The 26,472-nt window shown below is 36.9% G+C and overlaps 1 protein-coding gene across 1 annotated transcript in view; it reads right to left on the bottom strand.

Annotated features, from left to right (window-relative positions):
- LOC118155637 (nipped-B-like protein) overlaps positions 1-26,472 on the bottom strand; it is a 76,039-nt gene that overhangs the window by 3,242 nt on the left and 46,325 nt on the right. Inside the window, exons 18-36 of the mRNA XM_035309022.1 lie at positions 23,016-23,105; positions 22,555-22,769; positions 22,357-22,459; positions 20,080-20,178; positions 19,835-19,981; positions 18,548-18,682; positions 16,993-17,091; positions 15,810-15,863; positions 13,360-13,468; positions 12,618-12,754; positions 9,757-9,897; positions 9,343-9,436; positions 9,078-9,232; positions 8,726-8,816; positions 4,689-4,862; positions 3,956-4,146; positions 3,190-3,297; positions 1,642-1,842; positions 1,096-1,242 (exon numbers count right to left, since the gene is read on the bottom strand). Of these exons, the coding sequence (XP_035164913.1) occupies positions 1,096-1,242; positions 1,642-1,842; positions 3,190-3,297; positions 3,956-4,146; positions 4,689-4,862; positions 8,726-8,816; positions 9,078-9,232; positions 9,343-9,436; positions 9,757-9,897; positions 12,618-12,754; positions 13,360-13,468; positions 15,810-15,863; positions 16,993-17,091; positions 18,548-18,682; positions 19,835-19,981; positions 20,080-20,178; positions 22,357-22,459; positions 22,555-22,769; positions 23,016-23,105 (2,490 nt within the window). The remainder of the gene's footprint in view (positions 1-1,095; positions 1,243-1,641; positions 1,843-3,189; positions 3,298-3,955; positions 4,147-4,688; positions 4,863-8,725; positions 8,817-9,077; positions 9,233-9,342; positions 9,437-9,756; positions 9,898-12,617; positions 12,755-13,359; positions 13,469-15,809; positions 15,864-16,992; positions 17,092-18,547; positions 18,683-19,834; positions 19,982-20,079; positions 20,179-22,356; positions 22,460-22,554; positions 22,770-23,015; positions 23,106-26,472) is intronic.

The raw sequence follows: 26,472 nt of genomic DNA, 5'->3' as shown, positions 1-26,472 counted from the left end.
AATAAAATTCCATTTATATGTCACCTGGATATAATTTTTGTACACTACATTTATTTCCATAAGTACTTTGGTACAGACAATTCCAAGCTCTTTTTAATCCTTGCCTCTGTTAAAACGTTATGATATTAATTATGCTGCTGAACAGAGAAATCCCAAGGGATCATACACAGTGCTACTAATAATCAGTTTTACTACTTTTAGAGCTACAGAATTTCACACTTGCATTATTACTGCACATACTATGATTTTTCATAACACAAAACTTAAGATGCCCCAGTCAGCATCTCATCCTTACTGTGCTGGGTGCTACACATTGGTGCCCAGTCTGAAGAATCTGTCTTTTTCTAGCAGATTAAAAATCAACTTTGGTGGGGTGAGAACACAAAGCAGTGTACTTTCCAGGCATCAACTCTGACTTGTAATTAGTATCAGATTGGAAATTCTTGGAATGGGTTTGCTTCTTAACAGCTTGGACCTTTTATCGTTAAAGTTGTCCAGGAAATGAAGAAGTCTGAGAAATAGAGGCCTTTTTCTTAAAGGGTTGTGTGTTGCTGTAACAACAGATACTATACCATGACTGGGGTTCTTATATACCACCATATGAAATGAAATACTGCACACTTTTCTTGCAGTAAACAATGTATTTAAAGTCCCTCAGGTGACACACATGCAACTACTATCAGCTACTTGAAAACAAAAAGAATTAAACAGCAAACTGGATTTTATTATTAAAACAACCACAATAAACCAATATTTCATGATGATTCCAGGTTCATGTACTTCCAGATGCATGCAATTTATTATTATTCAGAAATATTAGGAAATGATAGGTATTTAATATTGAGATCTCAAATTTTTTCTTTCTTTTTTAATAATGTAAGCAGAAATGTAAGGAAAGGTTTTTAATTAGTGTCTTCCAGATCCAGGCCAGAACAAAAAGGGTTATTTGTTTGTTTGTTTTTAACTACTGGTTACAAAGTAATGCTGCTCATCCATATCATAATAATGGTACTGTACTCACTGAAAAATTGACCAAATTATAGAGAAGCTTATGTTGCCACCATAATAAATATAGTAAACTATAAAGGGACATACCTCTTTAAATGACTGTAGTAGGTTGCTACCAGAAACTGATAGTGTAATGTCTATATGATGCATTATAAACAGTGGCTCTTCCTGTGTTTGATAAGGAAAACATGCTAGATTGTCTGCTATGTACAAGAGCATATTCACCTCTGTTTTCTGTAGGTTAAGAATAAATACAAAATTATAAGCGTACCTATAAATACATTGGACTTATACTCTTATCATATGTTCCTAACAGTCTAGAGTAAAAAAAACATAACACATTTTATTTTAGATATCTTCCACCTGACTCTAAAGAACATATGTAAAATTTAGCCATAACTGAAGATACATTATTTTTGATCAGTCCAAACTGGGTATATAGAAAGATATAGAATGATGCAAAAATAACAAATATTATATATGTAAATACCTCATATTACAAAGCAAACCAAAACACAATAGGGAAACAAAGTTATCAGTATTTGTGTTATAAAAATACATTGTGAAAGGAGAATTTAAGCTTGTACTGCTATATTTGAATTTCTTTTGAAGTGAAAGAAATGTGATGCTTACTGCAGTATCATCAAAGAGGTTGAGTAAAGAAATTAAAAATGCTCGTCTGTGTTGACGGTTTCCTCGAATCAGAGAGTATAGGTGTGAACACAATGCACTGGATGATTCATCGTGTCTAAAACCTCTTACAGGATCCTTTGGGCAGGTATTGATCGCCTGTTGCACCTGGTAAGACATCTTCATACCAGCCACTGCTTTCATCTGAAAAGTATTTATTTTTATTTAAACCATTTCTTTCAAGCAGTAAAACTGAAACACATAATATATTTTTTTTGCAGTGGAAAATTAAACAAATGCCTGTTAACAGAAGCTACTTTTTTTTTTTTTAGCTTATTTCCTTTTAAGTGGCTGCTCATCTGAAGTTTAACTTTCAAACATGCACTGCAGTGATACTACCTCTTGAGTTGGCAAACATTAAAACAGAATTTGTGGCAGAGATCAAAATGTCTTGTGAACTGCTTTCACCATTCATTCTATGTTAGAAACATATACAGCTAATCTATTTACCAACTGCAGCCAGGTATTCCAACTTAAACTACTTTCAAGAATACTGAAACGTTCATACATGAACAGAATATTTTACCAAATGTGTATGCTTATGTCAGCTATAGTGAAACCAATACCGAGTCCATATTAGTGCAAAATAACCAACAAAAATGAGATTTTTATTTTTTGCAGATATCCTAGAATTTCCAGCTGATTTTACTTACTTCAAAGTTGCTGTTGAAATTTCAGAACAGACTGAATCTTTACCTAGGCTGCATATCCAACTCTCCTCATACCACCTCTGCTTCTTTTCAGTATAGTTATCTCCTCACGTATACATTGATTTAAATCAGAGCTGCCTACAGAGCAAATCTCCTCTGACAGCCTTTACCTATTGCATTAGGTATATTTGGATACCATGAACAGTACAATGCTCCAATTTCAGTGGAATACAGAACAAATTTGGGAACTTCCATAATGTAGTACACATGTTGAACCAAGAATGGGATCTTCTGAGATAAGGTAAAGGTTCTGCAGTGCCGTTTCAGATCTTAAACAGAACTAATAGCATTATGCCACAAATCCACAAGTCCTCACTTAGCCCTCAGATTTTCCTTTAGCAAGATCCCCCAGTTCTAAACAACGTCCTATGCTCCTTCAACTCAGATTACAATTCATAAAGCCTCAATACCCTAAAATCCTATTTTGAACAATGTGTTCTTTTCCCTAGTCTACTGATATAGGTAAGTAGTTGCTAAACATTATGAAACACCTGTCCTTCTCTCTTATCAAATAAATGCTTGTGTACTATTCACTGTGCAAAACATTGTGAATTATAAATTAAAGACAATTTTAGACTGAAAGAGATGCTTCAAATTATTACATCCTATTACATTCTTTCTAACAACAGAAATCTCTGATCAGGGAAAGAGTCAGGATCTTCTTTACAACTGCTTATAGTTAATTTGTTACTTGATACTATTTTTCTGCAGCTGAGGCATATTCAAGTGTTAAACTATCAGCAAACAGTATTCTGTAAAATTTTAATTTAGAATTACTTACATGAATGAACCCAGCGTATTTTTTGTCTATTTCCACCAACTGCTGGTCAGCTTTGTTTCTCATAGAGGGCTCTGGATCTGTGCCCATAGCAATTAAGTATGGCACACACTTGAAAAAAAAAAAAAAAAAAAAAGAATTATTCAGAGTCATTGTACCACCTCTTTCTCACTCTATCTTTGTTCTTTCATTGTTCTTCCAGTCAGAACACTGTTGTTCTTGTATTCTGACTACTGCAGGAACTAGAATAGGAAACTCTATGCAACTTAACCACCTGACTACTTTTTGCAAGCACATAGTACAATATACAAGAAAAGACCAGCATTACAAATAATGATAGAAGTTGTGCAAGGTTTCAGGTAGCATTCCTATTTCTCTCAAACTTGAAAGTCAATTTACAGTACAAAAAATGCCATTAAAAAAAAAAAACAAAAAACAAGCACACAACTTATGACTGAACATGCATGATGGGTACAGCATTAAAAATAATTATAAAAATATTATGTAGCAAAGAATAATGGAGATGATGACTGAAGACAGTTCTGACATTGGCTCTGGAATTTCATAGTGTTTGGAGGATACGGGGATTGAGGTGGAGGCAAGCTAACACAGTTTCCAGGATAAAGAATCAAAGGAAGGAAAAGGCCTGGCATACACCTGAAATTTATACTTATAACAGAAAAGTAATACTATCCAATGCTATCCAATGTCCCCTCCAAAATACTACCCCCCACCCCCCCCCCACCCCCCAAAAAAAAGCCTACCATACCTGAACAGGATGGATGAGACCCTGGCTTAATGTCAGTGCAATGACATTTAGAGCAAAGTGGCGTACACTGGACTGGGTATGAAAGAAAGCCTCAAGGACCTGTTTGAGATATAGTTGCATGATGGAACTACTCATCCCTGAGGAAATATCACCCATTTCTTTCAGGTCTTCCTGTTTTGCTACTTTTTTCCCTGTAAAAAGGACAAAAACAATAACACTCACCACAGTATAAGCATTTATTTCACCATTAGTTGATGCATACTGATCTTTAAGCTTTACAATATATACACATTTTAGATGTCTTAGAATGTGTTTATGATCTCATGAAATGTAGAACAATCTGATGGTAAATATTCTTCAAGAAAACCTTAATTATACTCTTGTTTCTTAAAGAAAGTTTTAATTTAAAATTTTTCTTATTATTTCTTATTTTGTATCTGCAAATTAACCTTAGAGAAGATTTTGATGAAAAGCATTACTACCATCATTACAGCAATTATGTATTCTGGATTGCTTCCAGAATTTATACATCTTGAAAGTTAATAATAACCTACACTTCTCAATACACCTATGCACATAATGTTTTTTGAAAATTCTCCTAGGATACTTTGTGTACAGTATTAATGATAGATAACAATTTTAAGTGATTCGGTTTACATATATAATAACTATATGAAAAAAAGTTAGATTTTGAATGCCTTTTTTAATTAGCACAGAGGAATTTAACACTTACACTCTCTGTCTGCCTGCTGCATACGTGTATCCTCCTCTTGCAAGTAGGTCTGGAGGTTTTTTAACACCTGGATTTTTAAGTTTACTGAACAGTTCTTATCTGAAAGAATGCTGTTGTACAGAGTCTTTACTTCCTGTTCGAACATTAAGCTTGGGTGCTGTATAAATGCAAATCCTAAGGGGGGGGAAGAGGAAATATTCCACATTATCATCTAGAAATTATATTTCTATTTTTTAAGTCTTGTTTCAAAATACAGGTATGAAATTAATCCCCTCCCAATTCCTACAACAGCATAGCTTTTTCTAATCCAAACAGTATTGCTTTTTCATATGGACACCATCCAAAACTTATAAGGAATTCTATCAGCCATGCAGCCATGAAAGTAATACTCCTGATAAAGACAGGATGCTGACCTAGGGAAACTGCAGTAAGAAGAGTCATACAGGTCTAGAAGTACATCCAGTGTCAGTATCTGAATACATAGGAGCTCTCCAAGGAACCATCAAGGAACAAAAATCAAAATTTTATATCCTTGGCTTGCCTTGCAAGTACACATTGGGAAGAGAACCATAATCAGACCTTAAAAGACTTACGGTTAAGCTTAATCATATAATCCTAGAATCATTAAGGTTGGAAAAGACCTTCAAGATCATCTGGTCCAACCATCACCCTACTACCCCGATGTCACCCACTAAACCATGTCCTAAGCACCAAGTCCAACCACTCCTTAAACACCCCCAGGGATGGTGACTCCACCACCTCCCTGGGCAATCCATTCCAATGCCTGACCACGCTTTCTGAGAAGAAATTTCTCCTAATTTCCAACATGAACCTACCCAGCACAAGCTGAGGCTATTCCCTCTAGTCCTATCATCTGTGAGAAGAGGCTGACCCCCAGCTCCCCACAACTTCCTTTCAGGTAGTTGTAGAGAGCAATAAGGTCTCCCCTGAGCCTCCTCTTCTCCAGACTAAACAACCCCAGTTTCCTCAGCTGCTCCTCATAGGACTTGTGTTCTAGGCCCTTCACCAGCTTCATAGCCCTTCTCTGGACAGACATGTTCCAGGGCCTCAATGTCCTTCTTCTACTGAGGGGCCCAAAACTGAACACAGTACTTGAGGTGTAGCCTCACCAGAGCAGAGTATAGGGGGATGGTCACCTCTGTGGTCCTGCTTCTTACACTATTCCAGAGACAAGCCAGGATGCCGTTGGCCTTCTTGGCCACTTGGGCACACTGTTGGCTCATGTTCAGGCGAGCATCGATCAGCACCCCCAGATCCCTTTCCTCTGCACAGCTTTCCAGCCACTCTGCCCCAAGCTTGTAGCGCTGCATGGGGTTGTTGTGGCTAAAGTGCAGGACCCAGTACTTAGCCATGTTGAACCTCATCCCATTGGCCTCTGCCCATTGACCCATCCTGTCCAGGTCCCTCTGCAGGGCCCTCCTACCCTCCGACAGATAGACATTTCCCCCCCCAACTTGGTGTCGTCTGCAAACTTGCTGAGGGTGCACTCAATTCCCTCATCTAAGTCATCAATAAAGATATTAAAGAGGATTGGCCCCAACACCAAACCCTGGGAAACACCACTCGTGACAAGTCACCAGCTGGATTCTACTCCGTTCACTGCTACTCTCAGGGCCCAGCTGTCCAGCCAGTTTTTAACCCAGCCAAGAGCGTAGCTGTCTAAGCCATGGGCTGCCAGCTTCTCCAGGAGAATACTGTGGGAGACTGTGTCAAAGGCTTTGCTGAAGTCTAGGTAGACTATGTCAACAGCCTTTCCCTCATCCACTAGGCGGGTCACCCCATCATAGAAGGAGATGACGTTGGTCAGGCAGGACTTGCCTTTCATGAACCCATGCTGACTGGACCTGATCCCCCAGTTGTCCCACAGATGCTGTGTGATTGCATTCAAGATGACCTGTTCCATCACCTTTCCTGGCACCGAGGTCAGGCTGACAGGCCTGTAGTTCCCTGGGTCCTCCTTATGACCCTTCTTATAGATGGATGTCACATTAGCAAGTCTCCAGTCATCCGGGACCTCTCCGGATGGCCATGATCACTGATAGATGATGGAAAGCGGACCAGCAATCACATCCGCCAACTCTCTTAGCACCCTCAGGTGGATCCCATCTAGCCCCATGAACTTGTGACAGTCCAGGTGGAGCAGCAGGTCTCTGTTTCCACCTGAATTGTGGGGTGGTTCTTCTGTTCCCCATCCAAGACTTCCAGGTTGGGAGGCTGAGTACCCCAAGGATAAGTGGTCTGGCTAGTAAAGACAGACGTAAAGAAGGCATTAAGAACCTCAGCCTTTTCCTTATCCTCTGTAGTCATGTTCCCCCCTGCGTCCAGTAAAGAATGGAGATTCTTCTTGGCCCTTTTGCTGTTAATATATTTATAAAAACATTTTTTGTTATCCTTAACCATAGTGGCCAGGTTCCCTCAACAGCAGTGACACATCCCAAAGCAAAGGCTAAGCCTGTTAAGTGTCCTTACCGAAAGGACACACAAATAATTACTGATAGGAAAATACGCATTCTTCACGCAACACCTTTATTTTGTATAAACATGGAAATAGCTTGCTAGTTCTTTTCACCTTATTGCTTCATACAGATGTTGAATGATTTGACAACTTGGCTCAATTACCAGCCTGTAAGGTAGAATTTTGCTCTGCCTACCACATGTCCACACATACAACAGCTAACCCCAAAATAGAACCAGTGCGTAGATGAGATCAATATATCACTTAAAGCAATTTTCTGAGGTTTAATTAAAATAAAGACTGAGGTGCTTACAGGCAGAGGAAGAAAAATCTGAAAAAAAACTACTGATAGGCATCCCTACCTTCTCCCCTTCCCCCAAACTGATCAGAGTTCAGTCTCTAAGTTAGCAACATTGTTGGCTAATGCAATATTGTCAACATCCATGAATAAAGTAATTATGTCTATGGTTAGCATGGTAGCCCATGTCCCATGTGCAATATCCTGTACAGGACAATTAAATTTGACTAAACTACAGGAAGTGTTGTGCACCTTGATGCAATGCCTAGAAAAAACTCCAGTCAGTCCAGAACACCATGGCGTTGCTCCTGCAACTGAGACAACTCTAAAGCCATTAATTCTGCTCAGCTGTCTGAAATGGATTCTCACAGAATTTCAAATAAAGATTAAATCTTGGTTCTTATCCTCAGAGCCCTTACTAGTCATCTAAAAAGCCACCAAAACAGCAGCATAAGAAGGCAAATTATTCTCCATAGTTAAACTATAGCTCACAGTCAAATTATAGCAAGGTCACACACAACAGAGAACTTTCTTTAGACCAAGCCATAACCATGAACTGAACTCTTCCAGAAACCAAGGCCTATCTGCCCAAATAAAGTTCTCTCACAAGTACAGATTCTGTCCTTGAGCAGAAGACAAATGTGATACAAACCATTCAATGGCAGTTCATGCATTACTGCAAGTCACTGAGATACCACACTAATGGCTTCAGATAAAGAATCTATTTAAAATTGAAATACAATCAAAATCCTAAAAAAAAGCAGTGATATTTAGGCTATGTCATCATCTTAATGTCTAGTGAAATCTCACAGAACAACCCCCAGTTGTTACAAAATGCCATAATTCCCTTAACTCCTGCAGAATATCTGGCCCTTCACTTAGAATGCTCAAGATTTTTCCAGCCCCTTTTCTAGTTATTCTGTAACCATGCCTCAAGGACTGAAAAAAACAAACAAACAAAAAAAAACTCACAAGATTTGGAGTTAAGAAATACTTGCATCTCCATTACTTTTGAAATCCACTTTTTTTTTAAAACTTGGACACTCATCAAAAAGTCATTCACTGTCAAAAACATCCACTCTACTGCATAAGTATACAACTAGCATCCCTTTGACTTCATTTCTCTAGCTATTTCTCAAATAAAACATGTAGTGAAGTTTGATTTTAAATAAACTCCCTGCCACTACATAAATACATAAATTCCTGCTAGAATACATAGATGTTTACTATAGCAGAAAAATAAAAATTATTAATATTTCTTACCCAGGCCAATAATGGCTTTTGTCTGTACTTCTTCATCTGAATGCTTTGTAAAATACATCAGCAGTTCAAGTACTTTATCCTTAATGTTAACCTGAATAAATTAAAACAAAAATAACAACTGTTTGAGGATGAAACAGATTCTTTTAATCTCTTATGAAAACCATAAATATCAAAAAGAAAAGAGAAACACAATCTTACTACACGGTCTTGGCACATATTTACAGACCAAAGAACATCCTTCTATGCATTATGAAAAAATATAGCATTGAGCAACTAGGAATACTGTGCTTTCAAATAAAAGTGGAATATTTGATATACATAAGACTTGGAGAGTAAATACAAGTTATTTTACCTTACTGTTGCCCTTAAAATCTTCCTGATCAAAATCAAAATGCCGACATAGAGCTCCAACAGTGAAAAGTGATCTAAGGAGTGCTGGTTTATTGGCAGTAAGTATTGTACTGTTGGGGTCTTCTTGGTGTTGACTTTTTAATTTTGAAAGCGCACCTACAGTAAGATAAAAGTTTTAATGACAGTATTTAAACATGGTGCACCCCTAGGACTTGTAGCCATAACTGAAAAGTGAAACTTACATGTTGTGACTTGACTTTACTTACCATAGTATCTATTAAAACAGGCCCACACAAATTTATAGTTCTGAGTGACTTTATTCACAATAGCGCCAAGACAGCTCACACAATGCTGAACAACCTAGGAGCAAGAGCAAATGAATTACATACTTAGAAATTAAAATTGAGATTTTTGTGGAGATATGTAGAACTAAAACAAACACTCTAGCAGTCTATTTCCTAGACTGCTCTGAAAACCTGCCCCAAGTCATAAACATTAAAATATAGCAACAACACATACAAACTCCAGTAAACCAAGAACATTGTTTTTTTCATGGCTCATCGGTCCTATGACCAGCAAAAGCAACTTCATAATGAAGATAGACTTCCATTAAATCAAAGCCATGTATTTCACAACATAAAATTGAATCAACAACTGAATATTAGCCATTAAAATCCTACCGTCATGCCGTATTTGATGATGAGTTTCATGAGGTCTTCCTCAATAGTGGCAAGGAAGGTCTCACTTGGGTGCTCCATTAGCGGCACTACAAGCTCTAAGATTTTTGCAACATTGCAGATCACCATGAAATCATTCTGGGTCTGAAACAACAGTGTTTACAGCATTTAACATTTCTGTATATGTTACCTATAAACTGTCTATAACTGTTATTAATATGCACTGATAGTCACAAAATCCCAGCTCTTATGTAAGATATCACTGAGCTATTTAGTAAAGATTTAGAATGCTATTCATATAGTTTACATATGATGTTAAATTGCTTATTATTATGAAAGCTAGTTCTTGGTTTTTATGGAAACTCCAGAAAAAAAAACACTGTAGAAGCAGAATTTCACCTTTCATCAAGGCTGTGTGCACACCTGAAAACTTTGGTCCTGATAATTTTATTATATATATATATTTAAAGAGTCCTACAACAAATCTACAGAATGCTTCTTGATGTACACTAGAGAACACACAACACCTGACAACAGGTATCAGCAACAAATGAAGTTGTGATATGGCTGAATGTGGCTTAAACAAAATAGACAATAATGTGCACTAATATAGAAATTACAATTAAAACGATTCCTAGTTTACATAATCATGAATTTATATATATTGTGAGAAATCTATAGAAAACATTTTTTATATTTAAATATATATCCTGATACAAATGGACTTTTTTTTGACAAATCAGGCTCACTGATCACGATAGGATAATTCCCATATGCTATTATTTAATATCAAGCTATTAACATATTCAGGTTGACAGTGGTGAATTTATTCTATAATTCATCTCAACCTGTGTAAGAACAAAAGCGATGTAACCCACTAAAGAGATGTTGCAGCAAGTAAATAATCAGAAACCCCTTTCCTATACTGTTAGTCAGGAAACAGCTCTAAAAAAACCACAGTGGAGATGTGCCTCGAGAGTGCTCCAGGACTGAATCCAGAAAATCACAAAATCATAGAATATCCCGTGTTGGAAGGTACCCATAAGGATCATCGAGTCCAACTCCTGGCTCCACACAGGTCTACCCAAAAATTCAGACCATATGACTAAGAGCACAGTCCAAACGCTTCTTAAATTCAGACAGGCTTAGTGCAGTGACTACTTCCCTGGGGAGCCTGTTCCAGTATGCAACCACCCTCTCGGTGAAGAACCTCTTCCTGAAGTCTAGCCTAAACCTCCCCTGCCTCAGCTTGACACCATTCCTGTGGGTCCTATCACTGATGATTAAGGAGAATAGGTCGGCTCCTGCTTCTCCACTCCCCCTCGCAAGGAAGCTGTAGACTGCAATGAGGTCTCCCCTCAGCCTCCTCTTCTCCAGGCTGAACAGGCCAAGTGACCTCAGCCGCTCCTCATACGTCTTCCCCTCTTTTCATCCTAATCCAAAACATAGCACCCTACCAGCTACTAGGAGGAAAATTATTCTAGCTGAAACCAGGACACTGTGCTTGATGCACCCCAGGATACGGTTGGCCCTCCTGGCTGCCAGGGCACACTGCTGGCTCATATTCAACTTGCTGTCAACCACAACCCCCAGATCTCTCTCTGTGGGGCTGCTCTCCAGAATCTCGTCCTCAGTCTGTACATATAGCCTGGGTTGGCCCATCCCAGGTGCAGGACCCGGCACTTGCTCTTGTTAAACTTCATGCGGTTGGTGATCGCCCAGCTCTCCAATCTGTCCAGATCTCTCTGCAAGGCCTTTCCACCCTCATCAGTCTACAACTCCTCCAAGTTTGGTGTCGTTGGCAAACTTACTCAAAATACCTTCTAGTCCTACATCCAAATTGTTTATAAAAACATTGAAGAGAACTGGCTCTAAAATGGAGCTTTGGGGGACCCCGCTAGTGACAGGCCACCAGCCTGATGCAAACCCATTTTCCACAACCCTTTGAGCCCTGCCCGTCAGCCAATTGTTCACCCATTGTATGATGTTTTTGTTTAGCTGTATGCTGGACATTTTGTCCAGTAGGATCCTATGGAAAACTGTGTCAAAATACTAGGATATACCTAGAAGCTCACCTGATAACAGGTACTCTCAAACTGTCCTTCCCAGGGCAGCTGACCTAATGCAATAGTGCTGCCACCCACTCAGTCATGCTCTTCTTTTAGCCATGGCTGCATGATCTACTTTGCTCTTTCTGCCACATAAATGATTTATCACAACCTTCACTGAGACAACTGTGCTACTCAAAATAACAAAAAGCTCCACAATGTTTCAGAGGAGGGAGAGGCACTTTACTGGAGTACATGGTTTAGCATTATAGCTCTCTACTGTTTTTGAGAGGTAAACTGTCTCATAGGGGGGCACAAAAAACCTGCTAAGTGGAAGCTAGGGAAGGCAGAAGTGAGGTGCTGAAGAGGGCAGAGCAGGACATTTTCCTTCTGATACATTTACTATACATGAAATCATACTGTCTCATGGAACCATACATTTAGTCTTAATATTCATAAGTTAAATCTTACCTACTTTTAAGAATGTGACTGCAAAACAAAAAAATTTTAAGGAATGATTTTGTAACAGGTGAAAAAGTGGTTTTCAGTCCTCAAGGGAAAGAGGCAGTAGAGGTTTCAATTTCATTTGGCTGTAAAACGTGGAGGTAGATGATGAGGAACAGCATCTTAGAAGCTACAGAGATCATACTAGAGGACCTAGTATCTTTAGAAGATATGATGTTCATGAAATAGAAACACAATTTTATTTCTTTTTTCCTACCTTCAATTTCATTAAGCATGCAAGACAGCCATTTATTTCTATGCTTAATTATCTTGGGGAAAAACAAGGCTAATATTCTTATTTTCTGTACTTACACTACATTTAGTGGTGAGGTATGGCTGCATGGTCATGGCATGTTTGACCATTAGCTGGGGCCTGATTTTGCTGAATAAGTACAAAGTGGTTATGCAAGCAACCAAGCGACCAGAATTCACGCCTTTGTTGTCAGAATCTGCAAAAATTAGAAAACACACAAAAGATATTAGATCTAAGCACTGTTTGACCAATTAAATACATATGGCCTAAGTATCATATGAATATCTTTCATGACATATCTTTCAAGATCAGTACAGAATATTCTTGTATATTCTTATTAGATAAGAGCATTAGAGATGAGAACATAATGTATTATCATTTGTATAGGATCACAAAATATGTGAAAAAAGAAGCAGAGATGCTTTAAATACATTAGTATTTTTTAAATATTTTCTGTATACAGAACATTGGCCCAGCCAATGATTCCTATTACAACTGTGGAACATATTAAGGCAAATAAAGCTTTTCATATTTGTTTTGGTTTTAGTGATCTTAAAGTTTTAACAATTTATTTTAAAAGTAGTTCCGTTATTGTGGTTAACTAAAGAAAACTTAGGGAAGCTTTATTATGATGCAGTGCTCAAAAGTTCATAAAGAACTGAAATGCAATAATTCACTATCACTAGTTTTGTGATAGGAATTCTGTAACAGTAACTTTTCATTATAGTAATTTTAACAACCATTGTTAAAGTATTACAAAAATTCAAAGCAATTTAGCTACTGGATTCTAAATAGTATTACCTGATAAAGATTCCTCATATTTAATGATGTGCTCAACCAAATTGTCAACAAGTTGAATACAGGCTTTCTTCACAGGTTTATATGAGGCATCCTCTTCTGACTTCAACAGCTATAGCAGATGAAAGAGAAAATTTAGTAGTAAGGGAGCATTAATTTACACTGAATACATACTGGTTTTATAATAATTACTACAGGTACACAAGGATTTTGCATTACAAAAGAATCTCTATTTTCTCCATAAAAGCTACACTGTGAAGAAAAAATTAAAGGAAGTTAAAAAAAATCAAAATGCTAGAGAACTGAAGAAAAATTAACTGCAACAAAAGAACAGAAGACAGCAGTTCTACTGATTTTTGCACTGGGATGAAAGCTAACTTTGTGCTTCATGAAATTATGAAGAAAACAATGATCTAGAAATACTTGCTACCAGTAAGTAATAGAAGGCTTTTAAAAATGCTTAAGAAAAAAAGTGCAAAGGCAAAAAGAATGCTTTTGTCATTATGCAAAGGAAAAAAATCAAACTAAGATGAAACATTTTCATGAACATTGTAATCAGTTTAAGCCTTCTTTTGCATGAAAAAAATTGGGGACTGAAATTATGTCCCTGAAGATGCTTTAATATCTAACAAGAATTGAAGTCATGCTGTAGCCTTTTCTTCAGTGCAGGCATTAATCATAGAATCACAGAATGGCTTGGGATAGAAGGGACCTTAAAGATCATCTAGTTCCAACCCACCCTGCCAGGGGCAGGGATGCCACCCACTAGATCAGGTTGCCCAGAGCCTCATCCAACCTGGTCTTGAACCTTTGCAGGGATGGGGCATCCCCAACTTCTCTGGGCAACCTGTTCCAGTGCCTCACCACCCTCTGAGTGAAGAATTTCCTCCTCACCTCTAATGCAAATCTCCCTTCTTTTAGTTTAAAACCATTCCCCCTTGTCATTCATTATCTTCCCCATTATCCCCCATTATCTGCCCAAGCAAAAAGTTGTTCTCCATCTTTTTTATAAGCCCCCTTTAATTATTGAATCAATTGAATCGAGGGACAATCCCCTCCCTCGACTTGCTGGCCACTCCTCTTTTGATGTAGCCCAGGATGCAGTTGGCCTTCTGGGCTGCAGGCGCGCGCTGCCGGCTCATGTCACCAGAACCCCCGAGTCTTTCTCTACAGGGCTGCTCTCAATGAGTTCTTCTCCCAGTCTGTGCTCCTGTCTGGGATTGCCCCAACCCAGGTGCAGCACCTTGCACTTGGCCTTGTTGATCTTCATTAGGTTCACGTGGGCCCACTTCTCAAGCTTGTCCAGGTCCCTTTGGATGGCATCCCTTCTTTCTCTTGTATCAGCTGCACCACTCAGCTTGGTGTCATCTGCAAACTTGCTGAGGGTCACTATATCCAACTGTCCATGCCATTGATAAAGATATTAAACAGTACCGGTCCCAAGACAGACCCCTGAGGTACAACACTCGTCACCAGCCTCTACTTGGACATAGAGCCACTGACCACCACTCTCTGGGTATGACCTTCAAGCCAATTCCTTATCCACAGAATGGTCTACCCTTCAAATCCATCTCTCTCCAATTTGGAGATCAGGATGTCACGTGGGACCGTGTCAAAGGCCTTGCAGAATCTAGGTAGATGACATTGCTCGGTCTTCCCTTGTCAACTGATGCAGTCACTCCATCATAGAGGGCCACCAGACTGGTCAGGCATGACTTGCCCGTGGTGAAGCCTTGCTGTCATTAAGGGGCATGCTAGTTTACTTGGCTACCTATTTTCATAACACTTCAGGGTAAAGTAAATTTTTTTGAGACCTCTAATTTCCCCATTCCTGCTTTGTTAATTTTGCTTGAAAATTAACTGGTGCATACAAGATGTAGAAGAGAAAGTTAACACAGGCTAACAGATATAAACAAAGAAAGCTCATTTCTTAGAAAAAAAATGAAAGTAAAATATGTAGAATTAAGCAATACTCTAAACATTCACTCTTTTTATAAACTGTGTAACTAATATATTAGATACTATTAGAATATATGCTTATCTGTTATTGAAAAATAAATCTACATTGTACCAGATGTTCATTTTAGAATTAAGAACATGAAGTCCACAGATAAGGTAATGTCACTAATTACTGAGGACACCATTAAATTAAAAACAAATAACAAACAAACAAAAAATCCCTGCCCAAAATACAAACCAAAGTGTGAAGTATTTTTAAAACAGATCATATAGAAATACAGAAACTAATGTCAGAGACAAAGAAAATCACAGCAATAAAGAATAAAAACAAATAAACAAAAGAAACAACACAGTCATGTGTTTAAAAGGGCATTAATTGAATTTGTCTACTGAATGGATTGCTCTTGTAGTCCCCCTCCAATGTATTTTAGCATCAAAAGAAATGTTAATATTCTTATGACAATTGTGCCATACATCCAAAAATCATTGCTTACATTTTGAAGAAGCTGTTCAAACCAGTCATACCCTGTATCTCTACAAGCTGCAACCTAAAAGCAGTATTGAGAATAAACTGGTTAAAAAAGGAACCTGAAGAAATATTACTTCAATATATATATATTATCTTTAAAGAACAGTAAACATGCATAGATACTGGTTTGTTGTTGTTGTTGTTGTTTTGTTTTTATGCGTTCAGTACAATGATTTTATATCTTTGGAGATTAGAAACCATTTTCTGCATTTGAAAAAAACTTATCAGGTTTTGTAGAATGACATTTTGTACAGATTAAAGCATTAATACAAGCCTGACATATCAAAAATGAACACGTGTGTGTGTGTATGTGCACATACACACTTTTAATATAAACAAACCAATCTTTAACTCTCATTATATCTCAAGAACAGCTCACAAGTGCTCTAAAGTAGAATTAGTAGGAGAACTGAGTTAAGCTGAAGTCAGATTTCCAGTCTGGAAAAATGCATACTACACTATCATTTAGTAAAAATATTGAAAAGCAGGATAGAGTTTAAACACAATTTAAAGTAGTTAAATGAGTACTTATTTGATATTTATACCTTTGTTAAATTGATATGAAAACACCTTCTCAGCACAGATTTTGCACAACACATTTTCACTACAGAAGTATAAGCATTTTATTTGAAACAGATTTTTGAGACATGCTGTTTAATTCACTGCTCCTAGAAAGTATATGCAATTCTACAGATATTAGTTTACTCTAGTTGACCCTGTATTTGTTAAAAAAGCTTATTAATTTTTCAAAATAAACATTATCAATTGTTTGAGGAAAATTTTCTTTTAAGAGACAATTTCTTAGCTAGGCTTAACTATATGCTGCTACTAGTATTTGCTGGAAAATGTTATATGTAATAGAAATTTGTTCTGTTAACTGAACAAGCATTTTATACAACTTGAATATAATATGGTCCCAGTTATCATTGCCAGCATATTAGTGAGCATTTAAAGTTTCCTAAAGCTTGTTCCATTGGATGAATAATTCTATCATATATTCAGTGTCAGGAGATATATAAAGAAAACTATCTGATAAGTAAGATACTTGTATATTTTTTGCTTTCTAAAAGACTACAGACAATATTTCAAAGATACTAAAAACATAATCGAGCTTTGCATGCAACCTCATTCAAGTTTGTATAACATACCACATCAGTGATGTTTAAAATTTTTCTGGTCATTGCTTCTTTGTCATGGTGTGGAGTTGGAGTAAACCAGAGCTTCTGGAATGTCTCATTTACTAATTTCTGAAAAAAAAAAAAAAAAGGTATTAGCAGAAATAAATAAGCTTATCTTGGCACATAGGTATTATCTCTAATATACCCATACAATAGATTTGTGGATGATATGTGCCTTTTCATGAGGAATTATTAAAACTAAGTGAGATCGTTGTAGAGAATGTTATCTGAGAGACCCAGGCATACTATTACAGGAGTTATACTGGCCTCCAAGCTAGTAAAGTACCAAATGATCACTGGGAACTGATGCTACAGAAAACTGAGTTAAAACTTTCCTGCACTAATTTGCATTCCTCAGGAAAACATAGTACCCTGAGAAAATAACATCTGAACACAATATTATGATTTCTATAGCAGAATTAGCAGCAGTGGTAGATTACTTTGGAGTTTTCAGAACAATTGTGACAATGAGAGAACCCCAAGTCTCTCTAGCCAAACTTGGGAAGTAGGTTCCCTTCCAATGTTTTTGGATGGTGGAAAATATGGAACAGAATGAAAGTGAACTATATTATTCCTGCATTACTTATAAAGCATACAGATATAAGAATTTCTCCTCAACTATGGAAACATTGAAAATACATTGTAGACACTGCCTGAGGTTGTTGGAAAGGCAAGGGAAAGGAGAGAGAACAAGGTCATCCTCCCTGCACAGCAGCACCTTGGATCCAACTTTCAGCACCTCGGATCCTACATCTCGATTAACAGTCTTCTCTAAAAGCCACTTGGCATTAATGTGTCTCGAGTGGTAAAAATATATGCTGAAACTTCAAAATTGCATATTTCATATCCCACTGGAAGTGGGATACAAAATTATTACATTGGGAATACTTAATTACCCAGATATTTTAAAATTATTTTGCTGAATCAAACAAAACCATCAGTGTCAGGTTTATGATTTATCATATAATCTTAATTTTGTGTCATTCTGCATACACATTGCACAAAGAGTAGAATATGGTCACATAAGTAACATTTCAGGGGGAATAAGTGATTCATTAAACATTCAGAATTAATGCAAAAGAAGCACACAAAAATATTTCATAATGTTTTATATGCATAACATGCATATCTAGCATATACTAATGTCAAGAGCTTAATTTTGACCTAAAGCTTATTTTGTTTGCAGAAAGGATTTTTATATGCCAATTTTACTTGTTTGAAAATAGAATACCCAGAGACAACACTTACAAGCAGAAAAAAATCTAGAAAACATACATATTTTTTAAAATCTTTTGATTGCCAGCAAAAAAAAATATGAAGAAAACAAGAGAAAGAAAATCAAGTCAGCAATGTAGGAAGTCAAGATATTTGCTCTCTCAAAAAATGAAAAGTAAATAAAAATAATAAATCTTACAATGAAACAATGAAATAGTGGTGTGTGTGTTGTTTTTTTTTTTTTTTTTGGTCAAAATATAGAAACACTAAAACAATGATAATTAAAATCCTGACAGATGTTTTATTCTACCTTAATGCCTTCTTCATCATTGACTCTCCGAATCATTTTCACACACATCTCTGTAATTTTGGGAAATGTTGGTTGTTCAATGCAGATATCCCTAAGTATCTTTATGACTCTCTTTCTGACACTGATACCAGTATCCTGTGAGAAGAAAAGTATTATACTCTTGTAAACAAATTCAACATATGAATTATTTTGTGTTATATGAATATTTGAAGATGAACTTATCTAACTTGCAAAATGTATTTAGAAAAGGCAGCTAAAATATTCTAGAGTACAAGGTCAGCATAACTTGTGCCACTTAACTGCAACAGTTCTAAAGGCCTGGCTGAGCACCCAGAATGCTGAAAATGCTTCCTCCGCTTATACCCTCTGATTTAAGAGCTCATGATGCTACTAATGTGTAATTCTACTTCAAGAGCTTACAAGTTAGATGCAATGATGCTTTAACTACTTTGTTGGAACACACAAGACCTTTTGCAAATCTGGACAGTAGTACTTCAAGCCTTTGGACAAAGCTTATGGATAAGCCCTATGTAGCAAGTATTTTCCATTTTCCTAGGCTTCATCTAAGGAGATAGATGAGGAGTTTCACTTCATGTGATCTTATTCAAAACCCGTTTAATCTGAATGGCAGGATTAATTATTTTATGCATGCTTATAAGCATATGAAGCCCTTCACAAACATGTTTTATCATGTAACAATAGCAAATGAGTAGTATTTGACTAAAAAGCTGCTTGACATGGATCCTAAAAGCTAGTGTTATAGTTAAATTAAAATTGTATTTTATCTAAATATCCAGACAAAAAAAACACTTTTTGTACAAAAACTAACAGAAAACCTTTTAAAACGCTAAAACGTAGCACAGAAAAACAAAGTAGTTTTCTCTTTCTTTTGGATTACAATTAGCAACTTTAGATTATTGTGTTGTAGATCTTTCTTCATCATCCCACACTACTGAACTGCCTTCAGAGACCTGTATCTCAAACTTCAAACTTCAAACATGTGGAATAATTTCTCATTTCACCTAATTTGTGCCTTAACAATGGAATCAAAAGGAACATAATCCTGGTTCTACTGCAGTAGAACTTTCTGATGTAAAAAAGACTCCACTGGAAACAATTGATGCGTTTTACAGGATTGGTCTTACAAGGATGATGCTCCTTATTTAAAGCAATAAAATACAATTTACTATTGGAGTGATAATTCCATATTATTAAACATATAAACTCTGTTGAAAACAAGTTTTCCAATGCCATTTAACTTATCATAAATTTCACAAGTCACTGTACCAATATTCTTTCAATCAGCATGTCGTAATACTGCTCAGCAAGCTGAGGACGACAGAGCACAAACCGGCCAAGCAGCTCCACAGCTGCTTCTCGTACACTAGTGGAGTTATCCATTAACCGTCCATGAACACCTCGTTGCATATCCAGCTAAAAAGAACAAATAAAACACAACCAAAATAAGAAATAACGATTTATTTTAAGTGTGATAACAGTATGCATGATAGATATTTCCTTTTTTTTTTTACCCTGGCTAGAATACTGGGGTCTACAGCAACAACCTCAGACAAACACTTCATGGCTTTTGTTCGAACAGCAATTGCATTTTCACCAAGTACACGCAGAATCTATTAAGAGAACAACAACAAAAAAAAAACTCAATTGCTTTGGAAAAGTAATAATGTTTAACATAGGCAAAAATGCACAAGAATAACACACAAACTATTTAACTAAAATCAGAATAGCTGTCTACTAAAAATTGAATACATCTTCTCAGACAGTAAAGAAGTGCATGGAAATGATGTTCCATGGCACTGATGACTTGAGCATGGATATTTGATAGATCTCTAAGACTAGTCCAAACAGGATTTATACAGGGTCCATATGCTCACTCTACGTCCCTTTGTTTTAAACTCTACTTTTGCCATTCAGATGCAGCTTTCAGCATGGTTCTTTTAACAGGAAAGTTGGATTTGGACACTGTAACTATATGACTTGCTCTGTATGCAGATTAATATAAGTAATGAAACCTAAACCATTGCTAGAGTTCAAACATGTCACCATACCAACATGCTAGTCCTCTTTTCTCAGAAAAAGGAAAGAAACCACACTGGTCAAACAACGGCTTCCAAAGTGAGAGTAACATGCACTTGTGCAAGCAAATGACCAAATTCGCTTATATTTTCAAATCAAATTAAGATACATTTCATAAGTTAGCACTATCAAATAAGCATGAATCTTATAGAAACTGTGAAAAAGATTTCAACATTTTGTAATTATCCTCTTACTGTGTACATCTAATATAATGATTTTGCCATATACATACACAGACAAAATAACATATGCACAATATGATGTATGAAATGCATACAAGAAAAAGAAAAATAAGCACTTATGCCATCAGTACAAAATATGAAAGTATGTGGTGTTACCATGGCCTGTTAAATACCTGCGCTCAGTAATGAATAGATATTGCACACTACCCCAAATGTGTTTGGAGTCAGAAACCATTGTGTTTCACTGTACTAGGACTTTTGTCAAACCAAGGAGCAAGAAGGAAATGCAGAGGCAGTGGAAGTAGGGACACGTGGCCTGGAAAGAGTAAAGGGATGCTGTCTGGATGTGCTCGTATGGGATCAGGAAAGCTAAGGCATGAATGGAACTGAGCTTGGCAAGTGATGCAAAGAATAACAGGAAGAAATTCTATAGGTATATTGGCCAGAAAACAAGGGCCAAGGAGAGTATACCCCATGTGATTAACGAGAAGGGAGAACTGGTAACAACAAACATGGAGAAGACTGAGGTACTCAACAGCTTCTTTGACTCAGTCTTCACTGCCAGTCAGGCTTCCCACGTCGCTCGTTTCCCTGAACCTGTAGAGGAGGGCTTGGGGAGCAAAGTCCCTCCAAATGTAAGCAAAGAGTAGGTTCGAGACCACCTGATGAAACTGAACAAGGACAAGTCTATGGGGCCCAATGACATGCATCCCAGGGTCCTGAGGGAACTGGCTGATGGAGATCATGATGATGGGATCGAGATCATGATGATGGGACTGAGTGACCCTCAGCAAGTTTGCAGATGACACCAAGCTGAGTGGTGCAGCTGATACAAGAGAAAGAAGGGATGCCATCCAAAGGGACCTGGACAAGCTTGAGAAGTGGGCCCACGTGAACCTAATGAAGATCAACAAGGCCAAGTGCAAGGTGCTGCACCTGGGTTGGGGCAATCCCAGACAGGAGCACAGACTGGGAGAAGAACTCATTGAGAGCAGCCCTGTAGAGAAAGACTCGGGGGTTCTGGTGACATGAGCCGGCAGCGCGCGCCTGCAGCCCAGAAGGCCAACTGCATCCTGGGCTACATCAAAAGAGGAGTGGCCAGCAAGTCGAGGGAGGGGATTGTCCCTCGATTCAATTGATTCAATAATTAAAGGGGGCTTATAAAAAAGATGGAGAACAACTTTTTGCTTGGGCAGATAATGGGGGATAATGGGGAAGATAATGAATGACAAGGGGGAATGGTTTTAAACTAAAAGAAGGGAGATTTGCATTAGAGGTGAGGAGGAAATTCTTCACTCAGAGGGTGGTGAGGCACTGGAACAGGTTGCCCAGAGAAGTTGGGGATGCCCCATCCCTGCAAAGGTTCAAGACCAGGTTGGATGAGGCTCTGGGCAACCTGATCTAGTGGGTGGCATCCCTGCCCCTGGCAGGGTGGGTTGGAACTAGATGATCTTTAAGGTCCCTTCCATCCCAATCTGTTGTATTACATGATTTTATGATATTCTGTGATATGATTCTGGCACACTTTACCTGTGTCAAATAAATATCGAAGCTCTGGGCAAATGGCCTCATAGAGGCCAGGTAGCGAACAATCAAACATGCATCTTCATAGTCCACAGTATCAGAATTCATCCTGCAACAAATTCAATGCATTAATTAGGACATGTTATACAAAACAATTAAAAACATCAAATGCATGGTTAAGAAATCAGCAGTACTGAAACATACTTTAATGTACTGAACTGAGATGGAGCAGTTTTAATGATGCTACGAAGAAACTTTTTCCGACTTTCTGCTCTATGCATGATTTTTCCTGTGGTCTCAACATCTTTTGCATGATGAGTTCCTTCAGACGAATCCTCATCCTTCTGAGATTTAATTGCTTTCTCTGTCTCCATAGTTGTATCACGGAACCACTGAGCTATATAAAACTTCCGAGAAAACTGGAGAGATACAGCAGGATGCACAGAAAACAGAAAACAACAGATAGATAAGAGGGAGATTAACTGATTTATAATGAAAGTGAGTCTATTACATCAACCATATTTTGGAAAAGACAATCAACAGTATATGTTAGGGTGACAGTTTAATTGAAACACTACTATACATGACTGAAAGTAATTTTATTCAGTAGACATGTTATTGAAATTATTTTTATATACACTCGGTATTAGATAGCTGAAATTTACCACTAATGATGCATCCGTTTCTGTGTTCTCATCGAGATAATCTAGCAAAGCCTTTTGTAGCTGTTGAATTTCATCTTCTCCTCCTGAAACCTGTCAGGACAAAGGTAGTTATAAAACAGAATATTGCTCAGTGGTAACTACCATTTGACAATCTGTATGTCCACATATAAAATACAGTGAAGTCAGTTGTTTTGATAACCGCAGAACATTATGTTAACTTGTGTTAAGATCTTCTGTGAGAAAAAAAAAAGGCTGAAATCAGACATAGGCTGACACAAAGTTTAATCTTTAAAAATCATTGTTAGTTTTCTCACTAATAATAAAACACTGAAACAGTGACTTCTCAGGTGAACAAGGGATAAAAGGCAAAACAAAAGTCAAATGAAAAGGAATATGAAAACACAGACAACAGTAGAAAGGTATGGGAAACACAAAGAAATAAGAATAACTTATCCCTTTGTAAAAATATTTGGTACATGTGTTTTCAGGGATAAAGCACCTATACAGAAAAAGTGCAGCAAGTTTACTCAATCCATCTAGGAAAGAAGAACTTACAGAGGATTGTCCCCAAACACCTCTGTACTCTAGCATTAAAGAATGATGTTATCTGAAATTAAATTGTTTCTGTCAGTTAAAAAGGCTTGTGAACAAACACACCGTTTATATTAAAAAAAAAAAGCCACCTACTACATAAAGCCTATTTACAGAAGAGGATAATATTAATTTTTCTGTCAAGCACTTTTAAGATGCACAAAAAGCATCTTACATACAAAACTGTGATATGAGACATGCTAGTGTATCACAATTGTAAATAACTAAACTGTATGAATGTTAAGAAGAGAATGTATTTTTTCTAAGAGACTATTCTTACAGGAAATAGGTATATCCTGATCTCTTAAATCGTTCTAGCCTACGTAAATGGAACAACAATCTTATATCTGACCAACAATGTACTTCTCCCAAATAGGGATTACAGAGAATAAATAAGTATCAATGAACTTGTTCATTAGTCAGAAACTAACTTTCTCAATATTTACAAAAGAGCATAAAAAGAAAACCAACACACCTTTTTTCCTTTGTATTATACTGAAATATGCAGATCCTTGTAGTTGCTGATGTTACGGCAGTAAAATGTTTTTATTTTTTTCCCCAAAATGAATGAATTCAAGAGTTTAAAACATGTATGTGTACAATGCACATAATACTGATATAGGTTCAATGATATACATTTGTAATATATATGCAAATTAAATTAAATTTAAAAGTCCAGCCTTTGACTAATGTTAAATTTTGTAGATAATGGGGTGGGGAAAAAAAGAATAAAGATGCTTGATGAATTCTAATTGCTTGGATTATCGAGTATTATCGAGCAAGGAAAAAAAACAGAACGGGAAAAAAAGCCTGCAAAAAATCATATTCAATACTGATAATAAGAGTAGAATAATTTCTGGCTTAAACTTCTTCAGCAACAAAATCCACAATTTATAAGCATCAACTTCAGCATGAACAGCACAAATTGGCAATCATGCCACAAATGCAGCACATAATATTGCTTGCAAACATCAGCAAGTAGAAAAATGTACAGTTACAAGTCCATAAGATCAGAGTTTAAAGAGATAAACTAATGAAAGGCATGCATAAGTGTTCAAATCAACTTGTCAGTCTATGACAGATTTCAATAAAAAATATGTACTGTTTAAAAAAGTCAAAACAGAAGAGATTTTCTCCTAAATCTAATTATATGGGTCAAGAGTCAAAACCACAGTAGAAAATTATAAGCATCCATCAGTCACTGGGGAATACCATAGTAACGATATCAGAGGGTAGAAGGAAACATCTAATAAGAGTCTACGTATTCAATTCATCAGGAAAGAACAATCTGTAGAAGTGTAAGTCCATTTCTGAACGGAAGCAATAATTTAAGTTCTTCCTGATGATTAGATCTGAATATGCCTGCCAATGCATTTTCTTATTTTCTTGCCATCTGAACAACAAAGTGAAGCTTAGTTGTCATGTACACATTTCCAAGTAGTTATTTGTTCTTATGTTACAAGTCATTTATAAACAACACACTGTCTACCCTGACTAATGGTACTGTATAATTTATACCTTCCACAATGTATGGATGGTACTGTCTACCATCATTGATGCTAAGCTTACTGAATATTTGAAAAAAATGCTTTTAGCACTCAATTGCCCAAAGCAATTTTATTTTCTGCAAATGCCAATGGCCTAGTTACTGCCCAATCCTGTTAAAAAAATAAAAAAGCAGGTCACCATATTCATATGTATTTTTCTGGAATATCTTTCAATACCATTTTAACTTCCAGAGATAAGAAAAGAGAAAGGGATCCTTCTAAAATAATTCCCTACAAAGTCTGATGGAGAATTGTCAGAATCACTGCCAATGGAAGAGAATTATAATCCACATAAATGTAAAAATTATATTAAACCAGGAACATAAAGATTTGATACTATATATAGTACAATATTCTAATCAAACAAACTTATGGCAATTATCAGACTCACAAAGGACTAGATGAGCTTTGACCCTTTATTTGAATGCCTGTAAATTTTTGAAGTTGAAGTTTTTCCTCCAGCATAAATCTGTAACAGTCATCTTGAAATACATGCAATAAATCTGGAGTCTTTTTTAGGTAACTAAAAGGTAAATTTGGATAAAATTAATTTGATATGACTACTTAACCTCAGATCCAATCATTCTGAGAGTAGTTAGCAGTTCAAAAAGAAACCTATAGGCTCCATAAGAAACGTGCAACTCCATATTTTTAAAAGGACACATAAGACCTGATGATTTTCTCATCAAACTATGTGCTGTAAAGAGCTCAAAAGCATGCATCACTTTAATAACTGTTGCTGCCCTTGCAGATTTGGAGACATTTTGAAAATCTGCATTAGCAGAAATGCAAATGTACATTCTCTAATTAAATATATGTGCAATTTCAGTAAAAAAAAAAAAAAAAAAAAAGCAATACCAGCTATGTCACATAAAACTTTACAGGCTTAAAAGTTTAACTCTCTAAATCACAGAATGGATGAGGTTGGAAGGGACCTCTGAAGATCATCTACTCTACTCCAACCACCCTGTTGAGCAGAATCACCTAGAGCAAGCACATTGCGCAGGATGGCATCCAGGTGGGTTTTGAATATCTCCAGAGAAGGAGACTCCACAACCTCTCTGGACAACCTGTTCCAGTACTCTGTCACCCTCACAGTAAAGAAGTGCCCCCTCATATTGAGCCGGAACCTCCTGTGCTTCAGTTTGTGCCCGTTGCCTCTCATCCTGTTGCTGAGCACAACTGAAAAGAGACCAGCTCCATCCTCTCCACACCCTCCCCTCAGATATTTATATACATTAATGAAATCTCCCTTCAGTCTTCTCTAAAGCCTGTAAGTGCCTAGTGCCATAAGCCCCATTACTATTTTGTGACAGCAA

The sequence above is a fragment of the Oxyura jamaicensis genome, chromosome W (genome assembly GCF_011077185.1).
Source record: "Oxyura jamaicensis isolate SHBP4307 breed ruddy duck chromosome W, BPBGC_Ojam_1.0, whole genome shotgun sequence".
NCBI lineage: Eukaryota > Metazoa > Chordata > Aves > Anseriformes > Anatidae > Oxyura > Oxyura jamaicensis.
Note: the sequence above shows the minus strand (reverse complement) of the source record. Positions and strands in the feature narration are given on the sequence as shown.